The following is a 26,915-nucleotide window of genomic DNA, read 5'->3' on the forward strand; positions in this document are numbered from 1 at the left end:
TTTATAAATCATTTAAATATTACTTTTCATAACAAACATATGTATTGCAAACAGGATATGAGATCAGACAGAAGGAAAAAAGCTTTGGAGATTTCACATCAGTGGTATCAATATAAGAAGCAGGCAGATGATTTAATGAAGTTCCTGGATGACATAGGAAAAAAAATGTCAGTCCTGTCAGATCCCATAGATGAACATAAGCTAAAGGTAATATCATTTAGTATTGTATTTGTTTTTGGAAATAAAATATGTTTCTCTGTTGCCTAGCAAGAGTAATTAATATAAATAATAGTAGCTCATCACTTAATGCTATTTAAGTAACTGAGATGATGTTTGTTGGAACTTTTTGTACCTAGATGAATATATATGTTGAATGTGCCAACTTCAAATACCGTATATACTCGAGTATAAGTCGACCCGAATATAAGCCGAGGCACCTAATTTTACACAAAAAAACTGGGAAAACTTATTGACTCGAGTATAAGCCGAGGGTGGGAAATGCAGCAGCTACTGGTAAATTTCAAAAATAAAAATAATTAATTTGGGAAACGATCTCACTATCATGAAAGGTTTAATTGATTCACTAACCCAAAAGAAGAAGATGATGATGACAGCGGAGGCAGGAGTCACTCTCTTCCCCTCCCTCGGAGGCCCCTGAGTCAGGAGTCACTACCGCTGGCGCGGCCCCAGTCCCGCCGCCTCGGGAAGGGAAAGGCAAAGCGCTTTTTGCCTTTCCCTTCCCGGCTGGGGCTGTTGGGAGTCGCTGCCGCCGGAGCCGCCCCAGTCCCGCCGCCTCGGGAAGGGAAAGGCAAAACGCTTTTGCCTTTCCCTTCACGGTGGGGCTGTTGGGAGTCGCTGCCGCCGGAGGCCGACTCCACACCATTTTTTTCAGAGGGATCTGACTCGAGTATAAGCCGAGGAGATTTTTCAGCACAAAAATGGGCTGAAAAACTAGGCTTATACTCGAGTATATACAGTACTTTCTAAGAAAAATAATAATTGATTTTTTAATCTTTATTCCAGATGAACAAATGGCTGAACTCTTTTTCATATTAGCAACACACTCATTTTCATCAGAACATATTCATAAATCATGGTCAAAATTCTAAAAATTTGTTTATATGTTGTCAAAAACTGTCTTGTTTATTTTTCATCGTCTTCTTTTGCTTTATTCTTTGTTATGTTCTCTCCAATAGTAATTTAAAAAAAAAACCTTTAGCCATCTAGTTGACAATCAGTATGGATATTTAGTATGTGATTCCAGTATTATGGTAATCTTTCCAGTTAGTTATCACACAGTGCTAAATATAAATATTAGACTAAATATATAAATATTAGACAGTTAATATTTTGGCCTATGGTGTCACATTTCCAGCATATATTCACTCAAATATCTAAAATCAATGAGGTGTATAATCCAGAGCACTTCTGGATTTCTTTTGTTTATATGTTAACCCAGGCTTTAAAATAAAATTCTTTTTCTTCTTTTTTAACAATACCTCTACAAAAGTATTTTGCTAATTCTTAGGAACTAATGATCTAGTTAGCTAATTTTCCTGGGCCCTGTATTGGTTTTGCTCAATAGGAAATTGATCGAGAACTGGAGAAGAAGAAGGAAGAGCTGAACATTGTACAGAGGCAAGCTGATCGCTTGTCTAAGGATGGGGCTGCAAAAGCAGTGGAACCAACCCAGATACAGCTCAGCAAGCGCTGGCAAGATATTGAGAGCAAATTTGCTCAGTTTCGAAGACTCAACTATGCACAAATTGTGAGTTATTCCTGGCAAACATTTATGTTTGCAAATACTACTACTAACAAAACTCTACTACCATTGAGGATTCACAATGATGTGTCTGAAATAGAGAATCTGGCCAACAATTCAGATCCCTTTTATTTACAATATAATAAATAATTCATCTTATATGATTTTTCTCTAATAATGCCCTTAATATAAAACAGGAAATGGTTTAATCAACAATATATTAGCATTAAACAAAAAGAATCTTGTTTTTGTTGCCTCATTTTATTCATGATTACCAGTTTGAAGCTATCAGCTTGCCATATATTTATTTCATTCAATTAACATGTGCAAACTGAGAAATACTGTATTTATTTTTCAATCTGTCATCCCATGCACAATTTAATTAGCTTTTATTTATTTTTGATGTTCAGAGATAGTCAGAAAAAAATGAGGGTTTTTAATTGTATTATTTATGTAACATAGGTTCTTTTCAACTTAATAAGAAGGAAACATACATGTTATTCTCTGCTTTTTACAAAAACCACCCACTTATATTATATTTAACAACAAATGAGTAAAGCAATACTGTACTACAAAGAGTTGCTTAATCTGTATGTATACAAGTTTTTAATTTGTACAACTAATAAATACAAATCCTCCATGTCAAAGATATGTTGTGAGAAACTATTAATTATATATGGTTTTATGGAATTATGTGCTTATTTTAAGTTGAATTTTATTTGGAACAAACAGCTTTAGAAAATATGTCTGCAATATTTATGTAAGAGTCCTTGGGCTTAGGATGTATAAAATGTACAAAATACCAATAAATAAACAATGAAATATAATAAAATATGTTTTAGATTAATAAACTGATAAAATACCTTTTCATTATTTTGAAAATAAACCAGAGAAAGGTGTTGCTTTCTTTAACAAATTGGAGAATAGGAGAAGGGAAAGGGGAAGGGAGAAGGGAAGGAAAGGGAAAGGATTTGCTTCATGTGTCTTTTTAAAAGTTTTTTTTAATTCATTAAAGGTTCACATTTCAATCATTGTTATTCTTTCAAAAGTGATCCGTGTTGATATCTTGTGGATTACAAGGAGAGAATGGAAGGTAAAAGAGAAATAGGAAGTAGTATTTCTTCCACTACCAATAGATCTTTAAAATGGCAAAGTGGCAGTTTCTGAAATTAATATGGAAGATAATTTCTATGGTTTTATTTAAAACCTAGGAGAAGCTATGTCCATTAAACTTTGGGTAACCTAATAACAATAGTAAATCTATGGTAATCTGCTTGATTAACTTATTAATTGATTAATTACTATGTAAGTTTTTAAAGTTGTTCTATCCAAGGCCTCACCCAGAAGCACTGGAGGTGTCTATTGGCACTTAAACATGGTGGTATTCCAGCTCTGGCACCCTCACTTCAAGCACTCTCCCTGACCCTCTGGCATTCTGCCACCACTTTGGTCTTTGGACCGTGAAATAGAACTAGGCATCAAAGTAGTTATGGGCATTGAAAATCCCTGATATTGCATTCATATTACACTGTACAGTAGAATTCAATATAATTACTGCTCTGGAATAGAAGCTATTTTTCAGCCTATTTGTCCTTGTTTTTATTGCCCTGTACCATCTTGCCAGATGGTAGTAGTTCAAAAATAGGATGCCCAGGATGAGATGGATCTTTAAGAATGTTTTGAACTTACTTAAGGCAGCGGGAGCTATAAAGCTCTTCCAAGGTGGGGAGAGGGCAACCAATGATCCTCTGGGCAATGATGTTAACCCTCTGGAGTGCTGTCATATCTGCCACTGTGCAATTAGCAAACCATACACAGGTGCAGTAAGTTAAAATACTCTCTATAGTGCAGCGGTAGAAGGTCCCCAGCATTTTTTCATTCAGTTGTTGTTTTCTGAGAAGTCTCAGGTTGTATAATCCCTGCTGGGCCTTTTTGACCAGTGCTGCAATGTGAGCACCCCAGGTCAGGTCCTCTTTTTTGGTAACACCCAGAAACTTAAAACTGGCCACTTGCTCCACTTATCTCCGTTGATAATCAAGGTCTGATCTATTCCTTCTGTAGTCCACTATAAGCTCCTTGGTCTTATTTGTGTTAAGGACCAAATTATTGTCTACACAGCACAAAAGTAACCGGTCTATCTCCATCTCAATAGGCAGACTCATCCCCCCCGGAGGTGAGTTCCACCACTGCTGGATCATCTGCGATGATGATGATGATGATGATGATGATGATGATGATGATGATGATGATGATGTCAACATCAGACGAGGAATCTTCCAAGAGGACTCACTTTCGCCACTACTGTTCAACATTGCATTAATTCCACTGACAACAATCCTATGAAACACAAAACTGGGCTACCAAATCTCAAGACAACATGGCAAGATAAACTATCCATGGATGACTTAAAACTGTATACAAAAACCCCTACTGAACTTGAATCAATACTCAACACAGTTCAGCTGTTCAGCAATAACATCATAATGAACTTTGGACTTCAAAAATGTGCTATACTATCCATGCAGTGAGGAAAAATGGAAAAAAAAAATAAAAGGAATAGAACTGGGAAATGGAAGCATCATGAAAGCATTAGCAAAGGATAATGGTTACAAATACCTAGGCATATTGGAAGCAGATAATATCTTGAATGGAAAAGTCAAAGAGTCAACGCAAAAGGAATACATCAGGAGGGTCCGCAAAATATTAAAATCAAAGCTGAATTCTGGAAACATAATTAAATTATACCTGCAAAGAAGAGTAGGGGGCAGAGGGCTATCACAAATCCATCAAACTGTAGAAGAAGAAAAATGAAGTTTGAATGATTATGTGAACCAAAGTACAGAAAAATTGCTTCAGGCTGTGAAAACGGAGAACATTATAAAAACAACAGAAACAAAGGCAGAATATAAGGAAAAACAACTGGATGACAGATTAAATAGATGGAAAACCAAAGCTTTGCATGGACAGCACTTGAAAAACATTGAAGGAAAATGTGATAACAACTTGACATGGGCATGACTTATGAGAGGAACCATCAAGAAAGAACCATAAGGTTTAATACTTGCTGCTCAAGAACAAGCATTACAAACTAATGCCATGAAAGTGAAGATACAAAAATCCACTGACAATCCAATTTGTCAATCCAATGACAAAGTTGAAACTGTTTTACACTTAATATGTGAGTGCAGCAAAATCATGCAAACTGACTACAAAGCTAGACATGATCGCTAAATTAATCCACTGGTCATTATGTAAAAAATACGCCCTACCTGTATCCAAAAAATCATGGGAACATAAAGTGGAAAAAGTTATCAAAAATGAGATGGTGAAGATCTTGTGGGACTTTCAAATACAGATGGATTGCCATTTGAAACACAACATGCCAGATATTACGGTTGTCAAGGTCTGAAATGTACAATTTATTGATATTGCTGTACCAGAGAATGCCAGAGTCGAAGAAAAAGAACTGGAAAAAAATCATGAAATATCACGAAATATCGCAACCTGGCCATCAAAACTACACGGTTATAGATGAAACATGTAACAGTGATACCCATTGTCATCAGGGCACTTGGTAACATGTCCAAGAATTTTGCAAAACACATCAAGAAATTGCAGCAATAACAATAACAACAACAACAACAACAACAACAATAATAATAATAATAATAATAATAATAATAATAATAATAATAATAATAATAATAATAATAATAATAATAATAATTTGGCACTGACAAGATCACCATTGGTCAGCTGCAGAAAGCCACCTTACTGGGATCTGCTCGCATAATCCGCCGATACATCACTCAGTCCTAAACACTTGGGAAGTGTTCGACATGGTTATCTCGTTTGCTGTGTATACTGTCATTTTTGTGAATCATCATCATCATCATCATAATCATCATCATAATAAAATTGTCTGATCCCTTCTTGTAGTATTTTGTAAACTAAGCCAGTTGACTAAGCTCTATGGTTGAAATCACACCTATACTTGTTTCACTTCAATTAATAATTAGAATAAATATGAAACAGAATATGCTTCCAAACCAAAGACACAAATTTATATTTGGGATAGAAAATATGATATGGAAGCACTCAATCCCATAGTTTCATTTGAAACAATCTGTTAAATAAATTTAATCCAGTGTTAGAAGTTACATATTCTTATCATTTACAATACAGTTCTTTATTTCCATATTTATTATGAATAATTAATATGATTGAAGACCATTTGTGTTGCTTTGTCCATAAAATGTAATACAGGTGAAACTCAAAAAATTAGAATATCGTACAAAAGTTCATTTATTTCAGTAATGCAACTTAAAAGGTGAACCTAATATATGAGATAGACTCATTACATGCAAAGCAAGGTAGTACAAGCTGTGATTTGTCATAATTGAGATGATTATAGCTTACAGCTCATGAAAACCCCAAATCCACAATCTCAGAAAATTAGAATATTGTGAAAAGGTTCAATATTCTAGGCTCAAAGTGTCCCACTCTAATCAGCTAATTAAGCCATAACACCTGCAAAGGGTTCCTGAGCCTTTAAATGGTCTCCCAGTCTGGTTCAATAGGAAGCACAATCATGGGAACAACTGCTGACCTGACAGTTGTGCAGAAAACCATCATTGACACCCTCCATAAGGAGGGAAAGCCTCAAAAGGTAATTGCAAAATAAGTTGGATGTTCCCAAAGTGCTGAATCAAAGCACATTAATAGGAAGTTCTGTGGAAGGGAAAAGTGTGGAAGAAAAAGGTGCACAAGCAGTAGGGTTGACCGCAGCCTGGAGAGGATTGTCAGGAAAAGGCCATTCAAAAGTGTTGGGGACTTTCACAAGGAGTGGACTGAGGCTGGAGTCAGTACATCAAGAGCCACCACACACAGATGGATCCTGGACATGGGCTTCAAATGTCATATTCCTCTTGTCAAGCAACAAACAAACAAACAAACAATGTCAGAAGCGTCTTACCTGGGCAAAAGAAAAACAGAACTGGTCTGTTGCTCAGTGGTCCAAAGTCCTCTTTTCTGATGAGAGCAACTTTTGCATCTCATTTGGAAACCAAGGACCCAGAGTCTGGAGGAAGAATGGAGAGGCACACACTGCAAAATGCTTGAAACCCAGTGTGAAGTTTCCACAGTCTGTGTTGATTTGGGGAGCCATGTCATCTGCTGGTGTTCCACTGTGCTTCATTAAGTCCAGGGTCAACGCAGCTATCTACCAGGAGAGTTTGGAGCACGTCATGCTTCCTTCCACAGACGAGCTTTATGAGGATGCTGACTTCATTTTCCAGCAGGACTTGGCACCTGCCCACACTGCCAAAAGCACCAAAACCTGGTTCAATGACCGTGGGATTACTGTGTTTGATTGGCCAACAAACTCACCTGACCTGAACTCCATAGAGTATCTATGGGGTATTGCCAAGAGAAAGATGAGAGACATGAGAACGAACAATGCAGAAGAGCTGAAGGCCGTTATTGAAGCATCCTGGTCTTCCATAACACCTCAGCAGTGCCACAGGCTGATAGCTTCCATGCCACGCCGCATTGAGGCAGTAATTGCAAAAGGGGCCCAAACCAAGTACTGAGTACATATGCATGCTTATACATTTCAGAGGTCCCATATTGTTCTCTGTACAATCCTTGTTTTATTGATTGCATGTAATATTCTAATTTTCTGAGATTTTGGATTTTCATGAGCTGTAGGCCATAATCATCTCAATTATGACAAATCAAGGCTTGAACTATCTTGCTTTGCATGTAATGAGTCTATCTCATATATTAGTTTCACCTTTTAAGTTTCATTACTGAAATAGATTAACTTTTGCACGATATTCTAATTTTTTGAGTTTCACCTGTACATTTTAAATTTATACTGTATATAACAACCATGTCTTTTAGTATATTAAAAGTATCGTGTTAAAGAGCAATTAAATATTTGGTGTACAACTAATAAATGTTTTAAAACAGCTTGATCTAAAACAATTATAATTATTCTGATGCAGAAAACCATCATAAAGTTGATTAATAAAAGAACTTAAAACAACTAATATCTTCAGTGGTTTTCTAAAGCCAAAAGATTACTGTGGTGAGATAATAGCATATTCTGCATCATGCAGAACCTCAAGATCTTTGTTTATTCGTTTGGGGGAAATGGTGCTTCAAATCATTTAAACAATCAATTAGAGGGCTCTATAAAATTGTTAGGAATGGAGTGCTTATCATCTTTTAACTGGCGTACTGGAATCTCAAAATATTATACAATTAATGCATGAGATCAGACAGGTTAAGATAATAACATTTTGTTTGTTCCAAAGTTTTTCCTTAGATATCAAAAGTTGCATACAGCATAAGAATTTTGGGGCATATTTTTAAGCTAGTAATACAATAGTAAATGATAAGTCTTCTCTTTTTTTCAGAATTCCTGAATCTTGATACTTATTCTTACAATGCTGACAATTAACCAAGGCGTGTATTTTTTCCTCCCCACAAAATAAGCAAAATTGGTATATGGGCAAATCCATAAAAGTAAGATTGGTTTCTACTATACAAGCTACCCTTGATAACTTCAGGTTAAATATGGTCATATAGTATTAGTATTATTCAGGGTTTAGTTACTTAATTAATTTCTATATCTAGGAAATTGTAACAAGTAACAGCAGACAATGAGGGTTCATCATTTATCTCCTCTGCAGTGCAGTAATGACTGACCTACATAAAACTTTCAAATTTCCCCTGGGATGTGATAATTCATGTGAGAGGGGCCTCAGGCATTTAGCAATACATTTTGGAAAGGTGATAAATGTTGTGACTCAGAGGGTTGAGCCTGCTCTGTTAGAAGACACAGACTCGAGTAATGAGGAAGAGGAGGATTTGGCCTTGAGTTTTGAGCCTGCCTTGCTGGAAGTTTCAGAATCATCTCCCTCCCCAGGACCTTCCTCCCTGGTTGTGCCTCAGGTGTCGGCAGATAATCAGGAGAGCGTGCCAGAGTCCTTAGCTGAGGATCAAGCCGAGGAATGCTGGTTTGATGCAAGGCAAAGACGCAGGCAGAAGCGTGAAATACAACGTAAAAGGAAAGGTCAAATCAGGAACTGATTTGAGAGACGGACACGCCCCTCAGGACATAAAAGAGGGCATGTTAGCTCTGAATCTCTGTTCGGGACAATTTGTTTATTCGGAATAGCAGCTTGACCAATTCTCTGTGCAGGGTTTGCCTTTTCATTTACGGTCTTGTTTGTTATCAGACTTGGCAGGCAGCTTCTGGAAGACTGCCAAGGAACTTCTCCAGTCAAAGGAATTTAACTCTGTCGTTCCTGGTCCTGTCTGTTTATTTATATTCCTTTGGAGACTTGGACTCTCACCTCGTGGTCACAGGTGAGACAGAACATTTTTGTCCCGAACCAGCAAATACCATCTTCTGACCAAGATGGAACAACAACAGCAGCAGCAGCAACAGCAGCAGCAGATTAATCAACTTCTACAGGATAACCAGGTTTTGCAGCAACAAGTCACTCAGCTGGTTAACCATCTTATGCAGCTGCAAGCTCCTGCTGCTCCTCCTGCCCCTCCCCAGAGGAAATGCCCGGTAGCTGTGCCAGATAAGTTTTCTGGGCAGCCTGAAATGTTCCCGGCTTTTATGGGACAGTGCCAACTGTTTATGGCTCTGAGGCCCGAGGATTTTCCTGATGACCGGGCTCGGGTGAGGTTTGTTATCAGCCTTTTGTCGGGCTCAGCTGCTAGGTGGGCCACTCCTTTGTTGGTGCAGGATAGTCCCTTGCTGGCGGACTATCAGGGGTTTTGGCGTCATCTGAGACTTATGTATGAGGACCTGATATGGGCTCAGACAGCAGCCAGATGCCTGAAGGAACTTCGCCAGGGGAAAAGCCCATTGCAGGAGTTCATTTCAGAGTTTCGACTGCTCTGCTTGGACTCTGCATGGAATGAGGCTGCTCAAATGGACGCTTTCCAAGATGGTCTGTCGGAGGACATACAAGACGAGTTGGTGCACGTGGAGCCGGCCCTGACCCTCGATGCTCTGGTGGTGCAATGTTTGCGCATTGATGCCCGGCTTCAAAGGCGCAAGACTAGACGCCCAGTTCCAGAGCAGCCATCCACCTCAAGGCCACAGCATCCTGTACAATCAGTGCCCCAGGTCTTCCACAGTGCCGTGGCCAGAGCTGAGGAACCGATGGAGTTGGGTGCGGTCCAACCTCGTTTGACGGCCCAAGAATGCACACTCCAGGGAGGCTTATGTCTGTATTGTGGGGGGCCTGGACATTTTGCAAATTCCTGTCCTGGTAAACGATGGGGGGCACGCAAACCAGTGCCCGAATCTAACCTTGTACAGTCGGGGAAACAAGGTTGGTCTGGTCTCGGGGAAACTCTAAGCCAGACACATACCAACCAACCACCCGAAGTAGTGGAGGTGAACTCTGGTCCCCCTCAACATTTACTTTTAGACACGCGGGTTTTCTTGCAGTCCCGGTCGGAGGGGATTCCTGCAGTTGCATTGGTGGACTCGGGGGCTACTACCAGTTTCATGGACCAGGCCTTTGCAACTCATTTTGACATCCCTTTGGTTGCAGTGGAGCCTCCAATCAAGGTGGAAACGATTGATGGGCGGGAGCTTCGTGCTGGGCCCATTCGTTTCTCGACCCAGCCGTTGCGCCTGGTTATTGGGGACCATGAGGAGGCGATTAGTTTTTACATCACTGCGGACCTCCATCTCCCCTTGGTCCTTGGTATGGCCTGGCTACGTTTACACGATCCTCTGGTGGCTTGGGCGCAGAACGCCATTTCATTCCCGAGCCTCCAGTGCGTGGACCATTTATGACATACCTGTGCTGGCCAGGACATCGCCACCCCCGCCGTCTCTGTACCTCCTGAATTCTCTGATTTCGTCAATGTATTTAGCGAGAAGGAGGCGGATCGGTTACCCCCGCATCGACTCTTTGACTGTCCTGTGGGCATTCTACCTGATGCCCCACTACCCAAGGGTATATATTCTATATTCTATGTCTGAGCCTGAATTGGTCACCCTTCGTGATTTCTTAGACAAGAATTTGGCCAGGGGGTTTATTTGGCCATCGTCACCCCCTCTTTCTGCTCCCGTTCTTTTCATAAAAAAGAAGATGGGAGATTTGCGCTTGTGCTGCGACTACTGCCGGTTGAATGCCATTACGGTGAGGAATAGTTATCCCTTGCCGCTCATTCCAGAATTGATGGAGCGGTTGCGAGAGGCCACTATTTTCACCAAGCTCGATCTTCGAGGGGCCTACAACCTGGTGCAGATGTGAGAGGGGGATAAATGGAAGACGGTGTTTGGCACCAAATACGGTCATTTTGAATACACCGTAATGCCGTTCGGGTTGACCAACGCTCCCGCGGTCTTCCAGCACCAGATGAACGACGTGTTCCGGGACATGCTCGATTGGTTCATGGTGATGTACTTGGGCGACATTTTAATCTATTCTAGGTCTAGGGACAGCCACCTTCAACATGTTCGCTTGGTTTTACAGCGTCTTCGGGAGCATCAACTCTATGCGAAGCTGGAGAAATGCCTCTTTTTCCAGACTTCCATAGAGTTCTTGGGGCACATCATCTCCCCCGAAGGCATTGCCATGGACCCGCGTAAGGTGGAGGCTTTGTGTAATTGGGAACCCCCTCATCGAGTGAAAGACATTCAATGTCTCTTGGGGTTCGCTAATTATTATCGGACCTTCATCCCGGGTTTTGCCAAGCTGATGGATCCCATCACTCAGCTCCTTAGAAAGGAGGTCCCGTTCCAGTGGGGGCCCCCGCAGCAACAGGCCTTTGAGGCTCTCAAGAAGGCCTTTGTCGCAGAACCTATCCTGAGGCATCCTGATCCACATCGTCCATTTGTGGTGGAGACGGATGCGTCCAACGTGGCTATTGGGGCGGTGTTGTTGCAAGCCCCAGTGGATGGCGCCCCTCTTTTTCCCTGCGCTTACTATTCTCGGAAACTCACTCCATCCGAGCGCAACTATACTATCTGGGAAAAGGAGTTGTTGGCTATCAAGTCTGCGTTTGAGACCTGGTGACATCATCTTGAGGGGGCCCGGCACAAGGTGGAGGTTCGGACGGATCATCGTAATTTGAAGCAGTTGACCACTGCGAGGAAGTTGAACCAGCGACAGATTCGGTGGTGGTTGTTTTTGCTCGGTTCAACTTTTTTGTGACTTATATCCCCAGTGGTCAGAATCGGAGAGCGGATGCCCTGTCCCATAAACCGGAGTACCTTTGTCCCGAGGACCCTCTTCCTCCACGGACGGTGCTACCACCGGAATCTTTGGCCGTTATCCAGGAACCGGTGGATTTGCGGACTCGGATACGAGAGGCGCAGCGCTTAGATGCTTGGTCGCAGCAGAGAATGGGGGAAATTGGACCTGATTCCCCATGGACTTTGGAGGAGAGCTTACTACGACATTGGGGCCGATTGTACGTGCCCACAAGGACACTTAGAGCCCTCATCATGACTCAATGTCATGACAACCCTGCTGCTGGCCATTTTGAATTTTTTAAGACCCTTCATCTGGTCACACAGACTTTTTGAATCTGTGTCCGACATGATGTCTACGCCTACGTTGCGTCCTGCGTACAGTGCTGGCAAGCGAAAGCTGCGACGGGCGCACCTCCTGGTCTCCTTCAACCACTGCCGACTCTGGACAGACCGTGGGGGGCAATTTCCATGGACTTTTTAACGCATTTGCCCTGTTTGTCGGGGTATACGACGGTGCTCGTGGTGGTTGATATGTTAACTAAGATGGCTCATTTTATCTCCTGTCGGAGGTTACCGTCGGCTCGTACTACTGCCCAGTTATTCTTGCAACACGTGTCCCGTCTGCATGGTTTACAGGACAGGGTGGTTTCGGATCACGGTGTCCAGTTTACCGCGCAATTTTGGAAGAGCCTGATGACCGCGTTGCAGGTGCAGGTGTGCTTGTCATCGGCGCACCATCCGGAGACTGATGGTGGGACAGAGAAGGTGATTGCCATCCTCGCCCAATATTTACGATGTTTTGTTAACCACCGACAGAACGATTGGGTGACTTACCTCCCGTTGGCGGAGTTTGCCTTCAATAACTCTCAGCACACCTCCACTCATCTGACACCTTTTTACGCAAATATTTCCATCCGAGGTTTTTCCCATTGTCGATTGTGGATTCCCCGGTTCCCGAGACGCGGGACTTCTTGTCGGAACTGCATTCGGTTCATCAATTAGTGTCACAACAACTGGAATGGGCTAAGGCGGACTACAAAAGGTTCGCGGATCGTTCGCATCAGGCGACGCCTCCATTGGCTGTGGGAGACAGGGTGTGGTTATCCACGAAGCATCTACGGGTCGACCGTCCGGTCAAGAAGTTGGACCATCGTTTCATTGGTCCCTTCCCTATCGAGGCGGTCATCAATCCCATTGCATATCGGCTCACCCTGCTGCGCTCTATGCCCATTCATCCCATCTTCCACCGTTCCCTTCTGGTTCCTGATGCCCCACCATGTACTCTCCGTTCCCCTGCTGGTACGAGTTCTCCATCTATACCCAGCGAGGATTCTGCTGCTGACGACACAGTGGTTGGCATTAAAGATTCTCGCTGGTTGAAAGGACGATTTCAATATTTCATCGAGCGGCTAGGGGATGGACAGGAGGCTCTTTCCTGGGAAGATGCTTCCACGATTCAAGTCCCAGACCTTATCCGGAGATTCCATGCACAGTTTCCGTTGAAACCGCATCCGGATCATCAGACTCGGGGGAAGGGCCCTGCGGTGAGGGATAGTGTTGTGACTCGGAGGGTTGAGCCTGCTCTGTTAGAAGACACAGACTCGAGTAATGAGGAAGAGGAGGATTTGGCCTTGAGTTTTGAGCCTGCCTTGTTGGAAGTTTTGGAATCATCTCCCTCCCCGGGACCTTCCTCCCTGGTTGTGCCTCAGATGTCGGCAGATAATCAGGAGAGCGTGCCGGAGTCCTTAGCTGAGGATCAAGCCGAGGAATGCTGGTTTGATGCAAGGCAAAGACGCAGGCAGAAGCGTGAAATACAACGTAAAAGGAAAGGTCAAATCAGGAACTGATTTGAGAGACGGAGACGCCCCTCAGGACATAAAAGAGGGCATGTTAGCTCTGAATCCCCGTTTGGGACAATTTGTTTATTTGAAAAAGCAGCTTGGACAAATCCTCTGTGCGGCGTCTGCCTTTTCATTTATGGTCTTGTTTGTTATCAGACTTGGCAGGCAGCTTCTGGAAGACTGCCAAGGAACTTCTCCAGTCAAAGGAATTTAACTCTGTTATTCCTGGTCCTGTCTGTTTATTTATATTCCTTTGGAGACTTGGACTCTCACCTCGTGGTCACAGGTGAGACAGAACAGAACATGTTTGTTCTGGCTGCCATTCCATTTTTCGATTGTGACACTCTTTACTTTCTAGCAGAAAATTGATACTGTCTTTTCAGCTGTAACAGTACTTGAGGGGAAACAAAAAAGGACTTTTTATCTTTAAGGCTAGTATACTGCAGTGAGTCATTTCTTCACATTTACATATTCTTAGTTCTTAAAAATTTAGACTAGCCTTGACAACAGTGAGAATAGCTTTTATTTGGTGAAATGGTTCTTTGATAGAAAGACTAAATAAGCTCTTCTCATACAATGATAGAATTGTTTTTGCTGATGCAATCAGTAAACTTATCTGCTGAAATTGAACAGATTTGCTATTTCTCAGACAGATTTACCAGCCTGAAGAAGAGACTTAAAAAGTAACTTAGTGTAAAAAGCTTCATGTACAGATCTTTTAGGAATTGGTGATGTTTTTACATTGCAACTTACCTTACTGTTCACTGTGGAGTTTACTAAGCAACAGATTACACTCACTTTGGATGTTGCCCAAAGGGGGAATATCCTGGTTGTCTTCTTGTATGAAACAGCCATGGTTATTTCTACAGCAGAAAAATAATTTGTGATCTTTAAATAAGCCTTGGTGTGCTCAGCCCACACATTAACAATACAAAAGAGCTTATATATACAGTATATAGAACTACCACCTGTAAAAAGGGAGGTAATGGACTGAGTTCTTGATTCTTCTACATAAATGAACAGTTTTTGCAACTATTGAAATGCAATGTTAGATAGAGGATAAAACAATGCTCTACAAATCAACAAAACCAACATAACGTTTTTACATTTGAAGATGCCCCCTGATATCTCCAATTCACCAAAGCATCCAAAGAATGTAGTTCAAATGTCAAGAATTCAATCCAAATTAGCATAGAAGCTTTATATTTTTAAATGCCTTGTGAACATCTATGAGAAACAAAGATGTGTACAATGTACAAATACACAAAAACAAGTATCCAAAGCAACATTTTATAAGCAATATTTGTATTTACAGTAACTGAAACATATATACAACTACAATATGACTTACAACAATACTATGTGAAGCACAGTAATGCATGCCGACTCACACTTCTGCATTAGTTGCCTGAAAAATAATTATAATACATCGGTAGGTTTTCAGTCTTATAAACTCTTAACATTTCCAGAACAAAGAATTAAGGAAATTTTGTAATATACTAGACCTGATAGTCAGTGGTGGGATTCAAATTTTTTTACTACCTGTTCTGTGGGCGTGGCTTGGTGGGTGCGGTGTGGTTTGATGGGTATGGCAGGGGAAGGATACTGCAAAATCTCCATTCCCACCCACTCCAGGCAAAGAATACTGTGAAATCCCCATTCTCTCCCCACCCTACTAACCTGCTTCCCAGCTCCATTCTCCTGTACAGGGCAACAAAAAATCCAGCCAATCAGCTAGGACTTGGGAGGCAGAGAATAAATGGGGATGGGGCCAGTCAGAGGTAGTATTTGCCGGTTCTCCGAACTACTCAAAATTTCCACTACCGATTCTTCAGAACTGTCAGAATCTGCTGAATACCACCTCTGCTGATAGTATACATTCAACTTTGACCAAACAATAACAGGAACATAACTGTTCCTGGCTGCTGTACCAGCTAAGTGGGAAGGGATTTAAAAGAAAACAGGGAATTCATTTACAAGTACCCCTCAATTTACAACCATTCAATCAGCAACCATTCCAAGATACAATGCCCCTGAACAAATGGGGGTTATAGCTGGCCCTTGGCATTCTGGCCATCCCAGCACCCTCATGGTCATGTGATAGCAAGTTGGGTGCTTGGCAACCTGTTCACACATGACTGCTTGCCAAGCATCCTGTGATCATGTCGTTGCCATTTTCAATTCTTCTTTGCTGGGTTTCTGAAAAAGTCAATTTGGGAAGCTGGCAGTCAAGGTTGCAAGACTTTCTTACCCATGCAACACCCCCCCCCCAACCCTGCTTTCATATCATGCTGGTTCTTGCACATCTCCACACATCCTCATTGATCCATGCTGCACCACTGCAAACCTTTCCTGATTTGTATCACATCCTTGCAAACCACCATGGAATCTCTTGTGCACCTCTCACACTCCTATGCACCCTCCTTGATCTGCATCATGCCTTTTGCACATTCCCTTGCATCATTGCACACCCAACCCTTTTCAATCTGCACCACTGCTCTTATCTCTTGCAACCCCACACATCCTCTACCCTTCTTGACTTGCACTGTGATTCTTGTGCATCCTCACAGAGCCTCATGCACCTTCCCAACCTTCCCTGACCCATGTCATTCTTCTCATGTACCCTTGCACACCCTCCTTACCAATGAATCAGAATAGAGTTAGAAAGTCCAACCCTCTGCTCAAGCAGAAGACCCTATAGACACAGTTGGCTGTCCAGTCTTTTCTTAAAAACTTCTTCTTATGAAGCATCTACAACTTCTGAAGGCAAGCTGTTCCAGGTTAAATGTTCTCACTGTTGGGAAGTTTCTCCTTAATTCTAGGTCATTTCTCTCCTTGATTGGTTTCCATCCATTGTTTCTTGTCTTGCCTTCTGGTGCTTTGGAAAATAAGTTGACCCGCCTCTTTGTGGTAGCCCCTTAAAATATTATCATGTCACCCTTAGTCCTTCTTTTCTCTAGACTAGCCATACCTAATTTTTGCAACCATTCTTTATATGTTTTTATCTACAGGCCTTTAATCATTTTAGTTGCTGTTCTTTGCACTTTTTTTTTTCAAAGTCTCAACATCTTTTTTTGTAATGTGGTACCCAAAATTGGATGCAGCATTCCAGATGTGGTCTTACTAAGGATTTATAAAGCAGTACTAATACTTCACATAATTTTGACTCTATGCCTGTTTATACAAACAAGGATTTTATTAACTTTTTTGGCTGTTGCCACACACTGCTGACTCATGTTTAAGTGATCATCTACCCTCAACCTGTACTGCACTTCTCTCATACAGAAAAAGTACATTTTTCCTTGACGTGTTTTCTATCTAACTCAAACATATTCCTCAGTTTTGTTTTCATAATCCTGGGACCATGACCTATTTTGCAATTGTTCTTTATTCAGACAAATATCCAAGATATGAATCAGAGGCATAAAAACTTGAATTTAAATAAATTAATTTGGATGGTTATATGTATAATATTAAGAAAGCTTATATGTAGACTATTAAAAAGGACAATTACACAATTGTGCCATATAATATAAACCTTGATACAAATTTGCTTTGTAAAAATATGTTCTTATATAATCAATCTAAGGAAAGATTTCTGTTGTATATCTGTAATAGCAAACTGTTCATGAGGAGACTACTGTACTGATGACTGAAGGTATGCCAATGGAAACTTCTTATGTTCCTTCTGCATACCTGGCAGAGATCCAACAACTTCTACAAGCTTTGTCCACCTTGGAAGACTTCCTTATTTCTTCCACCCTTCAGGGAAAGGACTATGAAAATCTTGTTAGAAAAGAAGATGATCTCAAGGTAAGAAATCAAACTATTTAAATAATGCGTTCAGCTACTTACAGTAAAAAATTTCACTCTAAAAAAATTGGGAAGCACAATTTTCAATGTAGCAAAATAGGTGACGAAACATTATTTTACAAAATTCGAATATGTTTTACTATTTTGCACCATTTCAAATCTCTTCAAAATTAGGCATAAAATATGTTTGGCTAAATAAATATATTAATTAAATACAGTCACTCTCTAGTAGATTTTTTTCTTCTTCTGAGCCTTAGAAACTATGTGGACAAGTCCCTATGGTTTTTTGGCAAGCTTTTTCAGAATTGACATGGCACTTCCTGTTTCTTAGGGTTGAGAGAAAGTGACTAGCCCAAGGTCACTCAGCTGGCTTTGAGTGTAAGGCAACACTAGAACTCACAGTCTCCTAGTTTCTAGCTTAATGCCTTATCCAATAACCAAGCTGGCCCTCTCATATCCACACATATGCACCTCTGTTAAGTATGCACATTTATGGACACATATCTATATGCAACTGAATCTACAAATATTCAAGTACTACAAAGATTAAATTACATCTAACAACCATATCCGCTTGTTACATCCTAACATTTCCTATAAGATTCCTTTTCAAAGACCTATTTTTTATCACAGATCCACATTCTGTATTTTTTTAAATAACCATGTGGATTCCTATATTTTATGACTACTTTTTGCATAATAAATGAAATATATTTTTCCACAAAACAATGAACAATTTTAACCTATGAAGAAATAATTCTGAGGAAAAAGAAAATCACTCAGGGCATTCCCTTGACACAGAGAGCAACAAATCAGAATGCTGGAAATCTCTCCATTCTAAACTCTCTGCTCATTTCTGATCACATGACTTAAAGCAGCTTGTCCCAGGGCCTGCACAGAGATACAGAACACAATGGGAGAACAGTAAGATATATACAAAGAGATACAATATTTGACTCCTTTAAACATTTTTGGTAGATGAATTAAAAATAATTCCAGAATCCCTGTCTTGCCTGCTTTCTCTATCATGTTTATCTGCAATTATTGTGTTTTTGCCTTTTTTATTTTTTATACATCATCTAGAAACTAGATCTTCTCAGTCAAAGTGTATGTTGTTTTCATAGATTAGCATAAAATACAAATTATGAATTAAAGAGAAGATTCCTTTCAAAATGAATCTGAGGAGAAAATAATTACCTTTCACCTTTGTTCTTCTTCCATTTATTTCACCCCATGGTGTCTTCTCCCTCTCCCCTCCTCTTTCTTTACCATGATAGTTATGTAGGCAATAAGTTTTATGGTAATTACTCACTAATCACTGTAGTCACTGCCCAGCAAGAATGCCTTTTTAATTTTAAATATACTGGATTTATGAATGTTATAGGTATATTATAATGCATAGTTATAGCATATATTAAAAACTGTAGTTTGACAAAGAATTTTTCTTTTTCATTGATGAATACGAGAAGCTCTGCTTCTTACATTTATGGTATTTGAATAAAAAACTGAAAGATGATTATAAATTTGGTATTCATCCAGGACAATGTTTTCCAAAATGCATTTGCATTTTTATGAAAGAAATGCACATCTGGTTTCTACCAAATAAGCCGAAGAAACAACATAAATGAGAACCAAATGCCTCTATTTCTTTTTTAGGAATAAGTGCAATCTGTCAACCTATGCAAATGAAATAACTTTCCAATTTAATGTTTGAGGATAAAAATGTTTGATAGATACTTGATACAGAAATGGTAGAAGAACTGAACATGTAGAAAATGTTTTAAACTATCAAATAAAGTGAATGCTGGTGATGGAAAATTCTTGGTTTTTGAGGAATAATAAGGACTTTGTTCCCAATGATTTCCCAATCTATTAATGGGCTTCCCTAATTTTTCATATCTTTATACTCACAATTAAAGTAAAATGCATTTCTTAAGGTCAGATTATAAAACAATTGGTGACATCAAACCCCACCTCTTTCTGTTCAGAGTACTGAAGTGTAAATTCAGTGCCAGAAAAGTAAACACAGATTACTGAGGCTTCATTTAACTTCTTTATAAACATATAAAGTAAATTTTACAATGCCAGTTGTAGATTTCTCCAACATAGAGCAAACTCAAACAGAAGCAGACATGTTACAGGTTCAGAGCAGAACAGCAATTCAACTTCAGCAGAGAAACAGACATCAGTTTCACTTTAGTTCAGCAGGCAAGCAAGACACACAGCAGAGGAGAGAAGCAGTTTCATTTTCAATAGACAGACTCAGAGCTTAACATAGCTTCAGAGCTGCAGAGCTAAATACAGAGCCACGCCTAGGCTACTTCTAGTTTCAATTTCCAAACAGCCCTCATTGGCTGACTTAGTTGCTATGCCTATTCATTGTCTCTGTTAATTATGTCTCTGCCAGTTAATGAATACTCTGACACTCTCCATGAACTTGTGTTCCCCTCTTCCCCATCTTTTACCAGTATCTTTTACTGTTTTATTATTTTAACATGTAGTAGTTTTAATATTTGTAAGCCACCAAGAGTTATCTCTGGAAATTTAGTAAATAAATAAGATTAATATAGACTGCTTCTATAGTCAACAATCTGACTTTTAAACTACATAGGAATACCAAAGAAATAACATTACCGACAACTTAATGTGAAATTAAATCTTAAAGTCAGGGAAATCAAATTTATTTATTCTGACACTTCTATAGGGCATTGTTTGTTTTCTTTGCAAAGCACACATATTGAACACAACTGTTTTTGCTAAAATCTGGTTTCATTTGGGATTTTTGCTGCCAAGAAACAGATGATTATCAAATAATGTTGGCTTCAATGGATATATTCTCTACAGTTAGGAAAGAATGTGCAAATGAAAGTGAGGGTAAAAATATAGACAGTTGTAGCATTGACCTGATTCTTGCATTTGTGGTATCTTATCTTCAGTGCAATTTTGTTACGGAGGACAAAACATTTCCTGTTAATATTAAAATGACAATGTGCTAATTACTTATTAAATCAGTCTAGAAATAATATTCAGATGTTTAAAATACTCCACAAGTACAATAGAAGCTTGAAATATTAGTCCTTCTGACTAATATTAGATAATGTACAATGAAAGGAACAAAATCCTTTCTTTCATTTCCAGTTTTTTTTCTTTTTTAATGCAAGATTCTCCCAAATGCCAAACACAATTTAATTATTTTCATTTCTCTCTCTCCTCTATTAACATAGATTGATTGAATTATTTCATTTTTTCCTTTTGGTCAAAATATAGAAGTATTATAGAAGTAGAAATGTATTTAATAATTCAACATCTGTATGCCTTCTTCTTCCTTGTCTTCCTCCACTCTTGAATTGTAGAAAATTAAGGACACCGTAGGGAGATATTCAAATCAAATTGAAATCATTCAGAACAAGAAGCCTGCAGTTCTGAAAAGTGCCACACATGGTGAAGCTATGAAAATTGAGGAAAAGCTTACTCAACTTACTTCCCAGTGGGAAAAAGTTAATAAGATACATTGGGATCAACAGGCGTAAGTCATATCTTTATTTTAGTTTTCTACCCATGATGCTTCATTATATCTGACTTACAATGTATGGTTGAATTTTATCTTTGTGAAATAGCTTGTTGATTCCAGATTGAATGTATCTTAATATTTGGATATTAATAGTGGATAGATTCATAGAATTTTCTGACAAAATAATTGTCAAAATCACTCTCATATTTTTATTGCTGCATCTAAGATATGTCTACAGATAAAAATCAAGTAATTATTTCCTTGACTTTTAAGTAGAGTGTTTGGAATCAAGATAGACTGATTTTACCCATGTAAACCATCTTTTTATTGATATTCTCACTATGTATAAATATGATCATTTAATTATATCTGAAATATAAGATTCTTCACTGTTAGCTAAGACATTTCTATGCTGAAAGCTCCTATGTTATGAAAGTGGCCAAAGAAATGTTCTGTGGTTGGGTCCACGCTACAGTGTGAGGGAGAAATTAGGTCTCCAACCTTAAAAGAAGCAGTGTACAGACTCTCCTCAATAGGTCATCCTTGGAAACAACAGCTTTAGACAACTACCACTCTCTCTCCAACCTTCCCTTTTAGAGAAGTAATCAGACTGCAGCTATTATTTAGACTTGTTTCAATCAAGTTTCAAGCCAAGATTTGGTATGGAAGCAGCCTATCCTTATAGATGACTTGTGTTCAATTAGGACAGAGATCATGTAACCATCCTTATACTTTGGATCTCTCAATGGCTTTCAGTATTGTTGAACATGGTATCCTTCTAAACTGGTTCAGGCATTGGGAATGTTTTATTGTGAATCTTTCTTTCCTTCAGGGATGGTTCTGGCTAGTGTTGGTTGTGGGAGTAAGAGTACAATTTGGTTTCAGAAAAAAACTATCCTGTAATCTGCAACTCTTACACTATCGAATATAGTTCATCAGTCTGGAACCCTCATTACGTATCTGATATTAGCACAATTGAGAAAGTCCAGAAATATTTCACAAGAAGAGTTCTCCACTCTTCTACTCGTTTATAGAATACCTTATGCCACCAGACTTGAAATTCTAGAACTAGAAAACCTTGAATTACGCTGCCTTCGGTCTGACTTAAGCATGGTATATAAAATCATACATTGCAATGTCCTACCTGTCAATGAATACTTCAGCTTCAACCATAACAACACAAGAGCACACAATAGATACAAACTCAAAGTAAACCGCACCAAACTTGATTGCAGGAAATACGACTTCAGCAATAGAGTAGTCAATGTCTGGAATACTCTCTACCCGACTCTGTAGTCTCTTCCCCAAACCCCAAAAACTTTAACCTTAGACTGTCTACCATTGACCTCACCCCTTTCCTAAGAGGTCTGTAGGGGCGTGCATAAGCGCACCAACGTGCCTACCGTCCCTGTCCTATTGTTTCTCTATTCTTTTATTTTTCTTATATGTACCCATCTCATGTATTCACAACTATGTATACACTTATACTTATTATCTTGTAAACAATTGACAAATCAAATAAATAAATAAATAAAATAAATAAATAAATAAATAAAACACTCCCTAAGCCTTCTTTGTGAGAGCCACAAGGCTTTACTTCTCTCATTCAACATTTATACAAAAGCTGAAGTCATTAATCAGGTTGGGGGTCCAATATCATTAGTATACTGATAATATCCAGGATATATTTGATCCCAGGCCACCCAAGATATGTGGAGACAATTAAATTTGGATGAAAAACAATTTACCTTCTATTCTAACCCACATCAGTCATGGTCCCAGATTGACATGGCCTGGATGAATGGGGAAGTAGGGAAAAAAGTAGACAAAATTGAAATATTACCAAACACCTGGGCAGACCATAATCCACTTAAAATAATTTGGAGAAGCCAACAGAAAACAAAAAGAAGATGGACTTTAAATCCACAAATAATAAAAGACAAGGAATTTATCCAAAAATTTATGAAAGAACTAGATCTATTTCTTAAAGAGAATACCAAACAACATACATCAATACAAAATCTTTGGGACACCATGAAGGCATATAAAAATGGAATTATAATATTGTATACATCAAAAAGAAATAAAGAGAGATGGAAACAACAGACCATAGTACAAAAAGAAATTAAAAATTTAGAAACCCAATTACAGAATACACCACAGAATACTAAAATTAAAGGGGAATTGATGTTGACTAAACATAAACTTAATATAATAGAACAAGATGAAGTGGTAAAGAATTTAAAAGCAGTCAAACAAAATGTCTTTGAGCAAGCGAATAAACCAGGAAGATGGTTGTCTTATAGATTAAAAAATGAGAAAAGGATAATACACCAACTGCAGGACGAGAATGGAGAATTCCAACATACAATAGAATGGGGAAAATTATATTCCAATACTTTGAGGGTCTGTATAAAAATGAAGACATAGGGAAAGAAAATATAAGAGACTATTTGAAAGGGGAACCAATAACAAAAGAAATGAAGGAAAATTTATCCAAAGAAATAACAATGACAGAATTAAAACAAGCAATAAAACACCTGGCCCAGATGGGCTTCCTGGGGAAATATATCAGATGATGGAGGAACAAATAGAACCACTAATGTTAGATTTGTACAATGAGGTATTGACAGAAGCCAAAATGCCGGATTCATGGAAGGACACATATATTTCACTAATACCAAAGGAAGGCTCCAATAACAGACAAATTCAAAATTATAGACCAATTTCATTGTTGAACTATAAAATATTTACAACTATAATAGCAGATAGTTTGAAAAGTTATTAAATGAATATATCCATTCTGATCAAAACGGTTTCCTTCCATCTAGACAAATTAGAAATAATACTAGGATAGTGTTGGATATTTTGGAATACTATGAGGCACATCCAGAGAAACAAATGGTACTTGTTTTTCTGGATGCAACAAATTAAAAATATGAAGTTAGGACATAAATTTGAGAATATAATTAAGATGATATATTCCACACAGAAGGCGAATATTTTAGTAAATGGTGAAATTACAGAGACTTTCAAAATATTGAAAGGAATAAGGCAAGGTTGTCCACTGTTGCCTCTGCTTTTCATTCTGTCGTTAGAAAGCTTATTAATACAAATTAGACAAAATAGGGAGATAAAAGGAACTAAAGTTAAAAAGGAGGAGTATAAACTTCAGGCCTTTGTTGATGATTAGTATTTTTTTTATTGAAGTTCCCATAGAGACAGGAAGCATGTTAACTAGAGAACTGGGAAAATATGGTGAAGTATCAAGCCTTAAAATTAACAGTCAAAAAACTAAAATGTTGACTAAAAACCTGATAGAACAGTAGAAAAAAGAAGTAGAAAGAACAATGGGACTTCAAATGACAAAGAAAATCAAATACTTAGGTATCTGGTTAATGGCAAAAGGTACAGCAATAAAAGAAAACAATTATATGAAAGTACTACAACAAACAAAAACAGATTTGGAACTATGGGGGAAGCTACAATTATCATTGTTAGGGAGAATTGTGGCAATTAAAATGACCATTTTACCTAAATTTTTGTGTTTATTTCAAATAGTCCCCATAAAACTAGAGAATTTTTTTTTGCAGAGACGAATAAAATCACGGCAAAATTTATATAGTTGGGGAAAAAACCCAGAATAAAAACAAAAGCATTACAGGATAGTAGAAGCAGAGGTAGCTTTGAACTCCCAGACTGGGAGCTTTATTATAAAGCAGCAGCTCTAATTTGGACCAAAGAATGGATTAATTTAAGTAATAAAAGGATATGAAGTCTGGAGGGCCATGATTTATAAAAGGGGTGGCATGTCTTTTTATGGAAAAAAGAAATAAAAAAACAATATTATATTCATAGGCATTTGATTAGAGATTCCTTGATACAAAATTGGAACAAAATTTGAAAGAGACACTATATGAAAATTCTGATATGGCTATCCACAATGGAAGCGATGATACATCCCAATAATCTAGATTTATGTAAAATGGCAAAATATAAAGATGTTTTAGACGAACAGGGAAAATAAAATCGAATCAAAAACTCAAACAAGGAATATCTATAGATTGGTGGCCATATCTCCAACTACAGAATAGACATAAAAAGGATATAGAAGAATACAGGATTTATACAGAACTACAATATTTGGATAAAATTCTTACAGGCCCTGATGAGAAAAACATTGCAAAAATTTACAAATATCTATTAGAAGTTGAGTTAGAAGAAGAAATTGTAAAAGGCTGCATGATAGCCTTGGCCAAAAATATAGGACACAACATAGATTTAGTAAAATGGAAAAAAAATTGGAATAGCAACTATAAATTTACGAGATCAGCGGCCTACAAAGAAAATATATATACAAAATGTTTTATCGATGGCACCTACCCCCAAACAGATCAGCAAAAATGTATCCTAACATGAATCTGGCATGTTGGAAGTGTAAAAAGAAATAAGGTACTTTCTATCATATGTGGTGATCCTGCCCAGAAACGCAAATATATTGGACCAAAATGAGGTGATGGATACAAGAAATTGTCAAAGAACAAATAGAATTTGAACCAAAATTATTTATGCTAGGGATATTTAAAAAGAAACATGATAAAAAGATTAAGTATATTGTATTGCACATATTACAAGTGGCTAATTATCTTATGCACAATGATCGAAACATAAGAATATCCCCCCCAATGAATTGATAATTCAAAAAATTTTGGAATGTGCCAAAATGGACAAATTGACCCTAGAGCTGAAAGATAAAGAAGAGTCAGAATAGTATAAAATTTGGGATATGTGGTATGATTGGCTGGAAATTAGGAAAATCAAAAATAATGAATGTTTCGGGACTTCTGGTTTGGGCTTCTTCGGCGATGGACCGAAATTGCAATCATGTGCGTTTTGATCCGTGCTCGCCACTGGAGCACCCTGAGCCACCCAGATTCAGGGCTGAAGCAGGGTTGTGGAGAGCCGCATCTATCCTCCTCAGCTGGCCATTACTCCCTTTCCCAAAGGCGGTTGCAGCAGTGGTCAGAAATGGCCACCTCAAAGAAGAACCCAACCAGACAAGATTGTGCAGGAGGAAGTTTAAAGGAGAAAGTTTGACTGACCAGGTTGAATGGAGAACATCTATTTAAGGTACCTGGAACCTGAATTTTAAAGACTAATACTATTCCTAAAAAAGATTTTAAGCGGTGAAAGAGAAAGGGAAAGGAAACGGAATTGGCTTTTTTTCCTCTCACATTGACAGTTTTAATTGACTTGGAACATTAAGAAGAAGAGATTTGAATAAGAAATTGATACTAATCCACTTTGACATTAATAGGCTATTTCTAGCTGAAAATAAAGCGTCAAAGGGATAAAGATTCTTGGATAATTTAAAAATTTTCTTTAAAAAAAGAAAGAAAGCAGCAGAGGGAAAAAGGAAAAAAGAGGGTGGAATCTGGAAAATGGAGACCACCTGGAACTTTAAAAAAAAATCAATAGTGGAATTTTAACAAGGCTTGCAAAAGATACATTGTAGCTGAAACTTTGTTACAAGATAACAAAGCCCCTGGAAAGAGAAAGTGAGAAAAGAAGCAAGAAACAGTTTTGGATTATTGGATGATTCCTGGAACTTTGGATGGAGGATCCTAATGAAACAAAATAAAATCAATTGGAGGTTGTTTAAATTTTTTAAAAAATGGCATCACTCCTTGAAGAGTTAAAAATGAGACTTAAAGAACAAAAAGAAGAAGCACAAGAGGGAAGAGG

The 26,915-nt window shown here is 38.5% G+C and overlaps 1 protein-coding gene across 7 annotated transcripts in view; it reads left to right on the forward strand.

The window, feature by feature from the left end:
• DMD (dystrophin) overlaps positions 1-26,915 on the forward strand; it is a 1,185,061-nt gene that overhangs the window by 467,627 nt on the left and 690,519 nt on the right. For all 7 annotated transcript variants that reach the window (XM_087966867.1, XM_087966866.1, XM_087966869.1 and 4 more), the window contains exons 39-42: positions 55-207; positions 1,586-1,768; positions 17,465-17,659; positions 21,013-21,185. In XM_087966867.1, coding sequence (XP_087822993.1) covers positions 55-207; positions 1,586-1,768; positions 17,465-17,659; positions 21,013-21,185 — 704 coding nt within the window. The remainder of the gene's footprint in view (positions 1-54; positions 208-1,585; positions 1,769-17,464; positions 17,660-21,012; positions 21,186-26,915) is intronic.

The sequence above is a fragment of the Notechis scutatus genome, chromosome 5, assembly GCF_049901735.1.
Source record: "Notechis scutatus isolate UNSWTSFEM ecotype Mainland chromosome 5, rNotScu1.2, whole genome shotgun sequence".
Taxonomy (NCBI): domain Eukaryota; kingdom Metazoa; phylum Chordata; class Lepidosauria; order Squamata; family Elapidae; genus Notechis; species Notechis scutatus.